We start from the raw sequence: 14,930 nt of genomic DNA, 5'->3' as shown, positions 1-14,930 counted from the left end.
TATGGTGTGGCAGTAGTTTTTGCATTTGATTAATATTTACAAACCAAGTTTCATGAAAAAATATGAAGAACTTTTAAAGTTATCACAGGATCCAGAAAAATGGACATACTAAGCACAAACCATAAGTCCCCTATGGTTTCACCAGTAGGGGACAATAAGCTTTAAAGACCTTAATTTAAAGAGTCTTTATGGACTTAGACCCACATAATCTTAGTCAATATCTACTAGTTTTCTCACCTGGTCAAGTTTAACATTCTGCAGACGACAGCGGCACTCTTTGTGTCAAACAGGTCATCACACACAGAGCCCCAGACCCCGTTGTGAAACACCTCCACGCGACCCTCATTGGTTGATGGGCCCCCAACCAGACGCACCGTGGTGTTCTGCTGGTTAGGTGCTGAAGGGCAAATATAGGTAAGCAAAATTATCAACTATTTGCACTTTTATTAGAAATAAATATTTTCCTTTTAGACAAACTATGAATTATTTTGGTAATATTTTCAGTTCAGTAATAAAGAATGTTAAAGCAGCCATCATCACCATCACCACTTACACTACAACCAAATTCAACCAACATCATCATCATCATCATCATCATCATCATCATCATCATCATCATCATCATCATCATCATCATCATCATCATCATCATCATAATCATAATCACCACCACCACCACCACCACCACCACCACCACCACCACAACAACCAACAACAACAACAACAATAGACAACTCACAGAAGCAGACAACACTAGCGTCTTCGGAATGTTCACAGTTAGATTTTCCCCATCCTCGATGACCACACATCGCCACGTCTGTCTCGTTACCAGTACAGTCGAGGTCATCTAACCATATCATATTAGCTCCAGGCCCGTATGCAGCGTTACTTTTGGCCCTGGCACCTTGTCTGGAAAGAAGGTAATGCAAATATATAAAACAACAAGAAATAAGTTTGTCAAAAACACTATGTCCCCTTCTGGGCCGCTTTGATTTTTTATTTATTATTATTTTTTACCTTGACCTTGAAGGATGACCTTGGCCTTGACCTTTCACCACTCAAAATGTGGAGCTCCATGAGATACACATGCATGCCAAATATCAAGTTGCTATCTTCAATATTGCAAAAGTTATGGCAAATGTTAAAGTTTACACAAACAAACACAAAAACAAACAAACCAACAGACAGGGCAAAAACAATATGTCCCCCACTATAAGTGGTGGGGTACATAAAAACATTGGGGGATGGAGGGGGTAAATAGCATATAGGCATAGTTTTATGTGTTTTGTTATTTTGAAGAATACTATAAGGGCTAAATATCTATGAGTAAACTAGTAAATATGAGTAAACTAACTGTGTTCAAACAAATATAAATGTTGTTGTTGCAGATATAAAAAAAAACATGAAAATCAATATTTTACAGTTGTTTAGTGTTTCTCTTTGCTTATGTCCTAGCAGTGATGGGAATATTTATAAACTATCCATCATTTCTGTTCTTGAACTGATCGTATACTTGACAATCATGATAACATAATTACTTTAGCCCAATAAAAAGTAACAAGCTCACAATTAGTTTACTATGTAAATATCTTAAAATGATTTGATGTAATTTTTGTTTTCTCATTTTTTTTAACTGTACGTCACTGTATGTACTCCAATCAAGTATTTACAACATTAACCCATTTATGCCTAGCGTCTAGAAAAAAGGCTTTGGCAATCAGATGCGGCGTCTCATCAGGGTCTGCGCTGTTTGCTTAAAGGAATTTCTGTAAGAAATATTCTAAATATAGAAATAAATATACTAGACATCCCTAATTTTGGAAATAAATTTATCCAATTTAGAAGGATGGGAGAGTCCACTAGGCTTAAATGGGTTAACTTCATGAAACAGTTACATTTGAATCTTTAAATGTGTGATGTGTGGTAGCACACACACACTGCTTCCCATCAAAAAACAAAATTACCCGCCGAATCCGGCCATTTTGCAGAGCACAGCTGCGTCCTTGTCGTCAAAACTGTCATCACAGATTGTACCCCAGGTGTTGTTGTAGAATATCTCCACGCGGCCCTCATTGGTGGATGGACCTCCAACCAGTCTTATATTGGTCCTGACATTTGCTGAAAAATAATACAGGTATTCATAAACAATATACCATAGTTACTGTCATGGGCAAATGTCTTATTTCAATTACTGTAATTAGAATTATTGTTATTTGTAAAACGGGTATTTCATGCTAATATTAGTCTAGGTGAAAGCACAATTAACCCAAAGTCAATTTTGCTCATAGATTGGTGACAAATGTTAATAATCAGCCAATAAGTAAAAAGTCATAACTATAACTGTAATGTATGTATGAAAATCTGTCTGTGACCTTAACCTTTGACCTAGTGACCCCAATTTTGATAGGGGTCATCTTCTGTCCAAGGCCAATGCATATGGAAAGTATCAAGCGATTCGGTTAATTGGTTGACAAGTTATTGATCAAAAACAATTTTCACAATTATTGAGACAGTGACCTTGACCTAGTGACCCAAATTTCAATAGGAGTCATCTACTTTCCAAGTCCAATTCACATGTGAAATATCAGGCCAATCGGTCAATTCATTGGCAAGATATTGATCAGAAAGAATTTTCACACGTTTTGTGACACTGACCTTGACCTTTGAACTCGTAACCTCAATTTAAATAGGGGTCATCTACTGTCCAAGGCCAATACACATGTGAAGTATCAAGCCAATCTGTCAATCTGTTGACAAGTTATTGATCGGAAACAAACTGGTCTACCGAAAGACCGGCCGACCAACAGACAGACCGACATCCAGCAAAACAATTTACACCCTCTTCTTCAAAGGAGGGCATAATCATGAATGGAAAACAAGGCTAAATGTGAGTTAAGTGTTGTCAGAGATTTGCATGTGCAGTGAATTTAATTTCTGTAGCAGAAACAGTTCTATGAAGATGTTGCACTTTTATCTAATCAAAGTACACAAAAAGGCATAATAATGCTACATTGCTGGTAAGAGTTATAGAACTGGGCAAGTGACTTATGCAATTACCCGGATCATATGAATGACATTCAACTTATATACCTGTAGAAGAAACAGTGATACGTTGATGTTGCATGTTTACCTAAATCAAGTACAAAAAGATGCATAAATCTGTTTAAATGTACGTCAGTTGTGGAACTTGCATTACTTGACCTTGATCTGGTACTTGACCTCACACAATGAGTCCGAAAACACATGTGTGCAGTTTTAATTGAATACCCGATGAAGAAACAGTGCAACGGAGATATTACACTTTTACTTTAACCAATTTTCTAAGTACGAAAAGGGGCTTCATTCTTCTTAATTGTATGTCAGAGTTCTCATATGGAACTAAATCAGTGACCCCACACAATCAACATGAACACATTTAATTAGTTTCAATTGAATACCTTTAGTAGAAACGATCATATGAAGATGGCTTATTTATCTTAACAACAGCATTTTTTTGGACGCCAATGCTGACACCGACATTTGGCTGAGTAGTATAGCTCGAATAGTGATCTAATAATATAGTGAACAATTCTCATGACATACTGTTCTGACAAATAACAGCTGCATCCTCAGAATGGTCACAGTTGCTGTGCCCCCATCCGCCGTTACGACACTGAGCGATGCTGGTTTCCGTGCCAATGCATTCAACATCGTCAAGAAGAATTTGACCGGTCCCTGCACCGAAACCCCCCAGACTGATTGGGGCTGCTCCAGAACTGGGACGCAAAAACAAGTTTTTACTCTTCACCTCAAACAAAGTAAGTTAAACTGTCCAGGGTGAAGGCAGAAATACATAAATACCTGTAGCTGATGAACAAAGATGTTTTTGTTTGGCAAGAGATTGTGAATTTTGCCAATAAGTTTTTAAGAGATGACAAGATATCATGACTAGAAGTACAATTGAAACTTGTGCACATATGTGTACACATTTTTACCATTTTTTTCCACATTTATTTGATAATGGATTTTTATTGGAAAATATTGATATCAAGATCATTTCGTAACTTTAAATATTTTTATTTATAGAGAAGTTGTCAACATAATATCTTTAAAAACAAGTTAGCGATTATTAAACCTTTCATAAAAACACCATCTCCTGAAATCGTTATAAAACCCTTTATTTACTGATAAATTGCTACAAAGATGAAAACAACAATTACAGTACACGCTTGATTGTGGATAATTGAGACCATAAGGGGGTCATTAAGGGATACTCAATGGTTAGTTTAAACCAGTTAGATCTTGCTGAGCCAGTTTGAAAGTTACTTATAGAACCATCTTAGTTTTTATACAAATGTTTGGAAAATTAGTCTCCAATCGGGAAAGCGGGAAAAAAAGACCAGAAGCGGGACTGCGCTTCATAAAATTGGGATGTATGGCAAGTATGAACAAGATTATTATGTTTAGAATGGCTGTCCCATAAATGATGTATGAATGCAAAATACAAATAAATCACTAAAAAGTGTCACTAAAGTCAATAAAAATCATAAAAATATATACTAGATTTTCAAGTTTACTTTGGCTGGCCCATTAATGATGTTTTCATGCAAAATACAAATAAATCCGTGTAACATGTCAATAAAAATCACAAGAATATTGAAACAAGATTCTCATGTTTACAATGGCTGTCCCAGCTGCCTGCAGACCACAGCTGCGTCTGCTGCCGACCAGCGATCATCACACACAGTGCCCCACGTGTTGTTGTACAGGACCTCCACACGACCTTGGTTGCCTAGGTTACTGCCAGCCAATCGCAGCTGAATATTTGGTAATGTGCCTAGCAAATATCAACCAAATAGACAAGGTAGATCAAGACTTTTTTAAATATCAAAGTAATTTCAAAATCCTACAGTGCATGGGGAAGATAAAGTCAAGACAAGTCCTATGAAGACAATAAAGAGCTGAATATTGACTTTTGACCTTCAAGTTTAACCTAGACCTTGAAGTTAGCCATGTGGTGGTTCTTGCATGAGACACACCATTTCATAATTCATTATAAACTCCTTCAGGACATGGTCAAGGTAAAGAGCAAAGAAGCCCTTTTTTAACATTACAGTGCTTTATTTTTTAACCTTTGACCCTAAAGTGTGACCCTTACCTTGACAAACGCCATTTCAAACTTTCAATGATCACAATGTCTCATGGAGCTGAACATTTGTGCAATATTGTTTTGAAATCCTTCAATGGGAAAGTTCCAGTCAGTAAAAGCCCTATCTTTACAATTAAGCCGTGTACTTTGACCTTTAACCACAACATCTGACCTTCCTCCATAAAGTATCCACATGGTTGTTGTGCATGACACATCATCTCATAGGATAAAAACAGAATGCTGAATTGTAGTAGTAATTTATAATGATATAAGGCTCATACATTATTCCAAGAGAAGGTATCATTCCAGTGACTTGTACTTACTGTTGCAGATTTTTGCCGGTCCTTCAACCATGATAACATGTGTCAAAAAAACATACTAGTCAGAAGTCTTATATGAGACACAAGACATAAACCACAAATTCAAGACCAAACAAAAATGCCAGATTATATAAATCCAAAAACAAATTCATGTCATCAAAATTACTATAAAGTATATGGGGAATTTAGTCTAGCTGATGTGGTAATACCAGACCAAGATATACAGCCCGTAGCAAGATACAGACTTTTTTCCACCAACATGCATTTTGTTGATTGTTTCAGTCTGTATTTTTCTTAGATGTAAAATAGATTAAACCCTTTCCAACTCAGATGCAAAGTGAAAATGGCTATATGAAAACCAGCATTACACCAGAACAGCCTGGGAATTACTCGCAGTCTGTTCATGTATTATGCTGTTCGCTGCTCATCAGTATCTAAGAGTTTGAGTTAAAGCCTCTAGAACTTTAATTGATACATAAAGGTCTTTAATTAAATTTGATATTCTTAGGGACTAAAAATGGGTCAAAAGAGTAACAGAGCAGTTAAGGGTTAATCCTTTACCACTTAGATATGTATTTTGATGCATTTGTTAAATTCAATTAAATACCTTTATTCCTAAATTCAAGTTTTGAAGGCTTTATTTCCAACCATTAGATACCTATGCAGCAAACAGCATAAAACCTGAACAGACTGTGGGTTACTCGCAGGCTGTTCTGGTTTAATGCTGGTTGCAAAAGCAATTTTCTTCTTTGCACTTTGCTTTTTATGGGGAAAAGGTTTAACTCTTTCAGTGCTGGAACCGAATTTTGAAGGCCTTTGCAAACAGTTTTGATCCAGATGAGACACCACAGAACGTGGCGTCTCATCAGGATCCAAACTGTTAACTATTCTGATAGTATTCTTTGAAAAAAATCGAAGAAAATGCTAATTTTTGAAATTCAGCAGACAACATTTTAGCAGACGAAAAATTTCCCAGCATGCACATGGTTAAAGCACACACCTGTGTTGCACTGGACGGCTACATCCTCGTCATGCCCACAGTTGCTCACACCCCATGGCTTGTGAACACACTGCTGTAGGGAGGTCTCAGTTCCGTTACAGTCCACATCATCCATCCAGATTGGACCCTTCGCACCTCCAAAGCTAGTGCCTCGAATTACGCTTCCACCACTTAAAAAAATAGGTGTGAATTCAGAAAACGGATGAAACGCTATATGCTAAGTAGATAACCATGTTTATTCCTTTCCCGCTAAGACGTAAAGAGAAAATGGCTATAACTCGACCAGCATAAAACTAGAACAGAACTCAAGTAACATGCAGGCAGTTCAGGTTTCTTGTTGTTTGTTGCTCACTCAAGTAACATGCAGGCAGTTCAGGTTTCTTGTTGTTTGTTGCTCACTCAAGTAACATGCAGGCAGTTCAGGTTTCTTGTTGTTTGTTGCTCACTCAAGTAACATGCAGGCAGTTCAGGTTTCTTGTTGTTTGTTGCTCACTCAAGTAACATGCAGGCAGTTCAGGTTTCTTGTTGTTTGTTGCTCACTCAAGTAACATGCAGGCAGTTCAGGTTTCTTGTTGTTTGTTGCTCACTCAAGTAACATGCAGGCAGTTCAGGTTTCTTGTTGTTTGTTGCTCACTCAAGTAACATGCAGGCAGTTCAGGTTTCTTGTTGTTTGTTGCTCATCAGTGTCTTAGACTTGGAAAAAAGCCTTTAAAACGTGAAGCTTTCAAAAAGGTCTTACAATTAAGTTTACCCTGCTATTGAGTTTGAGATCTTTTCCGTCATACATAATAAGATAGAACAACAAAGAGATTTTATGATTTTTTTACAAGACAGGTTTTTCAAAAAATTCAGTCCAAGTTCCCTGAATTGGTTAAAACTTTGTCCATCAAATTATAACCATTAAGTTAATTGCCCTGCCAGTGAATTCAAGAGTATGCTTGTTTCTGATGGACCGTCATAATTTCCTTCAGCGTTTCACGTCTATCAGCTTGAAAATGGTCATTCATGTTTAATAACTGAATCAATATGTACATATATGTATCGTGCAAATTAATCTGATTTTACATGAAAGGTCTGAGGGAATTCACATCTTCATATCTATAACAGGCAATGTTTACAAATAAAATTTTAAACTGAAGATTTAATTGCAGTTACATCTAAATCCATGTGAACCAAGTCTACTTTGAATATTGGATAAATCAAAATCAATGAAAATTCTTAAATCTAATTCACAAACTTGGGAAATCCGGCCATTCGACAGGCAACTGTGGCTTCCTGGTCGGCAAAGTTGTCATCACAAACGGTGCCCCATATGTTATAGACAAGCACCTCCACACGTCCTTGGAATCTGCTCGTACCTCCAACCAGGCGCATAGTTACATTCATCTGAGTGTCTGGAAATTATTTAAACATTTTCAGTGCCATCTTAAATAGGAAACATATCAAGTGACACCATCATCATACTATGAAGAATATTACAACTTGATAACAAACAGTTTCGCTGAAACATAACATTTTCTACTACACTTTATACGCATTTTTGAATAAAAGAATATTAACCCATTTATGCCTTATGGACTCTCCCATCCTTCTAACTTGGATCAATTTATTTCCAAAATTAGGGATGTCTAGTATATTTATTTCTATATTTAGAATATTTCTTAAAGAAATTCCTTTAAGCAAACAGGGCAGACCCTGATGAGATGCCGCATTATGCGGCGTCTCATCTGGGTCTACCTGTTTGCCAAGGCCTTTTTTCTAGACGCTAGGCATAATTGGGTTAAAGTATGAAATTTTATTTTTCATATTTATGTACAAGAGGATTTTGCTGCTGGATAACAAGGAAATCCATTAGGATTTTTTCATCAAAACAAGAAAAACGTATGATTCAATTAAACAGGGCTCAACATTAACCTAAAAACCAACTTGTCCTGCCGGGCAAGTACTTAGAAAATCTACTTGCCCTGATCGTAAAGCCATTTGCCCAAACATGAAATATCACAATAACTGTTAACCTCATATTTTTTATGAAGATCAATATGATACACAAAACCTTCTTTATTTTTGCACATTTAACAAAATGATTACAGCAATTTAAGTCTTATTAAAGTCTAAATTAAATGCTTTGTTCTTTTTTGCACTTGCCCAGGCGGACAACTAGATACTAGATTATAAAGTAACTTTCCCGGACCCAACTTTTACTTGCCTAGGGCAATGGGACAACCGTTAATGTTGAGCCCTGTAAAATGTTAAATAATATGACTAACATACTATTTATTTCAGTAAAAAAAGTTAGTTCATGTACAACTTTTGCCCGAACACTTGTTGTTTTTTATCATCCTCAGTGTTTAGAATATATGGCCAATTTCAAACACTGATGACGATGTTTTCTTTTTTATTGTTTGAAACAAAAACCGAAATAAAAACCCTGTCCAAAGGAGAATTGGTTTGACAGTTTATAAAATTAAAATCTTGTATAACAAGGATCTTTAAAAATTACAATGACATTAAGAAATACATTTATTTTTTTTAACTAATGAACTGACAATTTTTTATGAGAACCAGATCTTTTTCATATGAATTTATAAATTTTCTTCTCAATTTGCAAAATTTTTGCAGATTAAAATTCAGGTTATTCCAATCAGGAACATGTCCGCAGGGATGACACTTTCTGCCTAAACTTGATTTTTGCTAAGAAGAGACTTTCTTGAAACGAGCACGGCCCATTTATACAGACACCCACTTACTAGCAGGTAAGCACATGACACTTGCATCTTCTGCATGACCGCAGTTGCTCTGTCCCCATGGTTTGTGCTGACACGCCCCTAGCCCGGCCTCTCTCCCAGTGCACACAACATCGTCCAACCAGATTGGTCCGGTACCATTTCCAAAGAATGCATTGCCAAGTGGAATAGCCAATGAACTGAAATGAACATTTAACAGTAATTACCATAAAATACTACGATTTTCTTTTTGTTCAAGGGCATATCTATCGAATGTGCTATTATTAACGACAGGAATATTTTTTATTTTCATTGCTTTGCACTAAGCTAGTAGAGTTTGAAACAGCATGGTTTGAGATGAATATAATATGAGTACATTATCAGTGCCTATATAATATGAGTACATTATCAGTGCCTATATAATATGAGTACATTATCAGTGCCTATATAATATGAGTACATTATCAGTGCCTATATAATATGAGTACATTATCAGTGCCTATATAATATGAGTACATTATCAGTGCCTATATAATATGAGTACATTATCAGTGCCTATATAATATGAGTACATTATCAGTGCCTGTTTTTGGTAAAATTTTGAGCCGCGCTTCATCTCCATTCATAATCTCAACAGATTTGTTTCTATCCCAAATGTCTGCCTAAAATTCCCATTTTAAAATAAAATTACCCCGACAAATCCTTTTTAATAAATGCAAACATGCAGTACATCTCATTATCCAGCTTTTAGATTTTCAGCTTATCAAATATTATGTTAAAAACTCTCTTATTTTACCAGTAATTTTTTCCTCATTTTAGGCTGGGAAAAATGCATTGTTTTGACTAAAATTGTTAAATTAGTGTTTTTGATTTTTTACTGTAAAATTGAGAATACAAGTGATAACAATATAACATTTACTGCTGTTCAACTAATAAAGCTTGAGATAAATTAAATGTTTATACTTAAAAAAGAACTTTTTTGTGGAAACATTCATTTGGGAATTTTTAGGTCTCATTTAGAAAAAATATATCCTTTTTCCTATTGGGAAACCAGGGTCCCCCTAACAAACCCGAATTTAAACAAAAAAAACACTGTTTACTTTTAAAATTTCGCAAGCAAAAAAATGGAATAAGAAAATTTCCCTGTCTTAAAATGCCTATATCTCTCTGTACAGGACAAGTAAGATGCAATGTAACATTTATCCTAACAAGTACAGTCATTCTCTCCCCAAAATTTACTTAACATCAGGATTAAACTAAGTCACACTGTATTTAATAATAAATAGTGTCATCGTGTTCAAAGCCAAAGCCCATTACATCATTTACTCAAAAATACTTTTGCATCTACTCAGTGGATAAGAACCATTAACTCTTTCAGTGCTGGAACCGAATTTTGAAGACCTTTGCAAACATGGCGTCTCATCAGGATCCAAACTGTTTGCTATTCTTTTAAAAAAATCGAAGAAAATGCTAATATTAGAAATTCAGCAGACGACATTTTAGCAGACAACAAATTTCCCAGCATCCAAAGGGTTAAACTTTATTAATATGGGAAAGAAAATTGGTCTGTTGTGAAATAGCTTAGAAAATAAAAAATGAGTATTCTGTACAATGCAGGGCAACAAAAATATTGTATGTGAAGTAAATCTTTCAATTTTTTAGTAAAAAAAAATGGGGGGGGGGGCCAAAAAGGAAAAATCAATTCCCACAGTTCCTCTTACTTCACATTCCCAAGACTGTTACAAACGATCTGTGCCGCTTCTCCAGTCCAGCCATCATCACAGATTGTCCCCCAGGTGTTGTTGTAGAACACCTCGACACGCCCTACATTACCAGTGGGGCCATCAGCCAGTCTCAACATTACCTGGGCATCCAAGTCTGCAAATGTAACAGAATTTCAAGTCTCTTTTTTATATTTTCTATCCAGTATTTTTTCCAATTTTGTTTACCATTGCATATAGGGAAGGCTTCATTATAGTAAATGCAATCAAACAAAATCATTCGCATTAGGATATATCTGGAGACAAATATACCAATCGCTTGCAAAGCAATACAATCTGTTTGATCATATAGAGTCACATCAAAACATGATCATATAATTACGTAAAGGCTTTTTATTTCTTTATCTGTGAAACTTGATTTGTCTTTCAGTAAAGTAGATTAAGTTATTACTACTCTACAACTTGGCATTTAAAATAAAATGCTATCATGTCATCAGCAAGGGAATATTGTAATACACAGGAATGTCAAAACATAAATCTAGCGGGAATATGTTTTCAGGCTGGCTCTTTATTTTTTGGACATAATGATTTTGGGAAATATTTGTGGTTGTGTGTATCCAAATTTTTGGACACTAAAAGAAATAAAAAATTATAAGTGTCCTCAAACTTAAAGTAATTATGGTACTCAGAATTCAAATAAGTCATTAATAACAGCTAAGGGAAGTAACTGTGTTTGGTGGCGCTGTAATCGACTGGTTTTCATTATATTGGATTGTATAAACAGTGTGTGAGGCTGGGAACTAATTGAATTGAAATGTGAGGTTCAACCAACATGGATAATGTTTACATAATAAATACTTACAACAAGAGATTGCCAAGAAATATGGTCCCCTACCGGCTCCACCATTGTCATAATTTTTTATTTTTTATTGTATTTGTTGCCATAGCAACGAGAATTTTTGACAAAGGAACAAAATGAAATGACCTGCATAATGTCCATATTGCAATCTATCCATGTTTCATGTTTCATGAAGCAAGAGGGCCTGAAAGGCCCAAAGTCGCTCACCTGAGATAACAAGATATTATTGGGACAAATCTTCTGACCAAGTTTCATGATGATCGAAAAAATAAATGTGGCCTCTAGAGTGTTCACAAGGTTTGACAATAGCCATATAAGGAAAAATGCCCCGCCCCCTGGTAACCATGTTTTCGACCAACCGGCATCATTTTTGAACTTGTCCAAGATATAATCGGGATGAATCTTCTGACCAAGTTTCATGAAGATCAGACAGTAAATGTGGCCTCTAGAGTGTTAACAAGATTTTACTATAGCCATGTAAGGAAAAATGCCCCGCCCCTTGGAAGCCATGTTTTTCAAGCAAACATAATTATTTTCAAACTCATCCAAGATATCATTGAGACCAATCTTCTGACAAAATTTCATGAAGATTTGACAATAAATGTGGCCTCTAGAGTGTTAACATGGTTTTACTATAGCCATATATATAGCCATATAAGGAAAAATGCCCCGTCCCTTGGCAGCCATGTCTTTCAAGCAAAGGTTACCATTTTTGAACTCATCCAAGATATCATTGGGTCAAATTTCTTCTAAGCAAGTTTAATGAAGATCGGAAAATAAATGTGGTCTCTAGAGTGTTAACAAGGTTTTACTATAGCCATATAAAGAAATATAGAGAAAACTGCCCCGCCCCCTGGTGGCCATGTTATTTCACCGATCTCGACCATTTTTTACCTCGTCCGAGATTTCAATGAAACCAATGTTTTCACCAAGTTTCATGATGATTGGGCAAAAGTTTTGACTTCTAGAGTGTTCACAAGGTTTCTCTATAGCCATATAAGCAATACTGCCACGCCCCCTGGTGGCCATGTTTTTCAATGGACCGGAACCATTTTTAAAGTCAACCAACATATCATTAGACAAACATTTTGACAAAGTTACATGAAGATTGGGCATCAAATGTGACTTCTACAGTGTTCACAAGGATTTTCTTTTTTTTGATCTAGTGACCTAGTTTTTGACCCAGCATGACCCAGTTTTGAACTCAGTCGAGGTACCAATGGGACAAATTTTCTGACCAAGTTTCATGAAGATCGGACAATAAATGTGGCCTCTAGAGTGTTCACAAGGAAAAATGTTGACACATTGTGCTCAGGTGAGCTAAAAATATGAAGAATTTTTAAAGTTATCGCAGGATCCAAAAAACTACCATTTCAGCAGCATTTCTAGTCTATTTTTTGCCATAACAACCAGAATTTTTGACGTATGAACAAAATGAAATGACGTGCATAATGTCCATATTGCCGTCTGTCCATGTTTCAAGTTTCATGAAAAAATATGAAGAACTTTTAAAGTTATCGCAGGATCCAGAAAAATGTGACGGACAGACAGACTGACAGAGAGACTGACAGAGCGCAAACCATAAGTGCCCTCCGGTGAAACCGGTAGGGGACAAAAAGCATTCAGTGGTTACCTTTTTTTATCAATTTATAGATCATTATAGAGTTCACTAATGAAACATACTGTTTGTATGTAACAATCTTCAGGCTCTTAACAGCTTAAAAAATGAAGTGATTGAAAAAATAATATTTAGACTGAAAAGCCCTAATACATAATAATATAATAAATATAATATAAAAAAAATATCCTAAAAGCACTATGTGCTCTAAACATTGGTTAACTTTACATGAATTTTGATTGTTCAATCCTTTGTCAAATAATTTAGTTTAATTTTAGTGTTTTTTTCATTATTTTGATGCTGGTTACAGAAAATATTACTGCAAAATAGTATACTGCAGTATGCTCACTAGGGTTACAATCCACTCCGACATCTTCGTTATGTTGACAGTTGGTTATGCCCCAAGCATTGGCCCGGCAGTTAAACAAACTTGACTCAGTACCATTGCACGTCACGTCATCCAACCATATCTGGCCCACACCCTGTCCATAGGTGGCCGCATCCCTGGCTGCAAACAGGTTCCTGCCAAGAATAATTACATAGCTCATTGATTTATTTACCTTTTCTTTAATTGGTCCAGGGCCTTTGGATTTGAGAAAAACTTATTTACATTTTTACTACAAATAAGATGTTTTTGTTTTGATTACAAATACTATTAAATTGTGCATAAATGTGTGTTTGTTTTTACATTATATTTGCTAAGGTTTAACTCACAGAGCTCAGAATTTAGAGATGAAATGAATTTCTTATTATTGAACAAGAAGGCCAAAGGTACTAGTTTGCTCACCTGAGGCCTACAGTAGATAGGTTTTGTAATGTTCTTGTAAGAAATATGGCTTCTTATCTTGCTTTTCACCAAAAACCTATTTTTAACTATGCTTATATGTTAATAATGTCATTAAAACAAATGATCTTATCAATTGTTATTCTAATGTGGTAAACATTGTGACTTTTAAAGAGCTTTCAAGATTTCCCTGAAGGCATTTAAGGTAAACTGCCCCACCAACTGGTGGCCATGTGTTTCATAAGATCAAAACCAATGTCGAATTTGACCAAGATATCAATTAAAAATCACTTTCAGAGCAAGTTTCATGAAGATTACGATAAATATGACAGCTAGTCTTTACAAGGTTTTATTACAGCCCTATAAGTTAAATTGCCCAGCTCCCTCCCCACCTATTGGTGGTCATGTTTTTCATTTGACCTTCAACATAAATGCTGCAAAATCATTATTATTATTGGCTTTTATTATAATTGGGACACTAATTTGCATTGATATTTAGGGAAGACCAATCAATTTTAGATCCAGACAAACCATTTAATTCCAAACGTTGAATGTTTTTCAATACCAAATTAGCTTAGTCAATGGCATTCTTAACTATTGTAATCCACAAACACTTCTTGACTTATATTTGCAATCAAATTTACTACTAAGAATGCATCACTGTGTATTAAGCGATACGTGACATTGTCTGTAATAAGATAATGTAGTAAAGCTGTCCATTCCCAGTTTGTGTATTGTTTTTCAAGGGCTGTATTTTCATCAGCCAAAACACTGATC

The 14,930-nt window shown here is 35.6% G+C and overlaps 1 protein-coding gene across 1 annotated transcript in view; it reads right to left on the bottom strand.

Moving 5' to 3' along the window:
- The window catches only part of LOC127837919 (deleted in malignant brain tumors 1 protein-like), an 82,787-nt gene that overhangs the window by 57,194 nt on the left and 10,663 nt on the right, over window positions 1–14,930 (bottom strand). The window contains exons 3-12 of the mRNA XM_052365373.1: window positions 13,719–13,891; window positions 10,893–11,049; window positions 9,196–9,371; window positions 7,686–7,842; window positions 6,449–6,618; window positions 4,660–4,816; window positions 3,583–3,755; window positions 1,965–2,118; window positions 740–909; window positions 238–397 (exon numbers count right to left, since the gene is read on the bottom strand). Of these exons, the coding sequence (XP_052221333.1) occupies window positions 238–397; window positions 740–909; window positions 1,965–2,118; window positions 3,583–3,755; window positions 4,660–4,816; window positions 6,449–6,618; window positions 7,686–7,842; window positions 9,196–9,371; window positions 10,893–11,049; window positions 13,719–13,891 (1,647 nt within the window). The remainder of the gene's footprint in view (window positions 1–237; window positions 398–739; window positions 910–1,964; window positions 2,119–3,582; window positions 3,756–4,659; window positions 4,817–6,448; window positions 6,619–7,685; window positions 7,843–9,195; window positions 9,372–10,892; window positions 11,050–13,718; window positions 13,892–14,930) is intronic.

This window comes from Dreissena polymorpha, chromosome 7, assembly GCF_020536995.1.
Source record: "Dreissena polymorpha isolate Duluth1 chromosome 7, UMN_Dpol_1.0, whole genome shotgun sequence".
NCBI classification, from domain to species: Eukaryota; Metazoa; Mollusca; class Bivalvia; order Myida; family Dreissenidae; genus Dreissena; species Dreissena polymorpha.
This window is presented reverse-complemented; position numbering and strand designations above follow the sequence as displayed.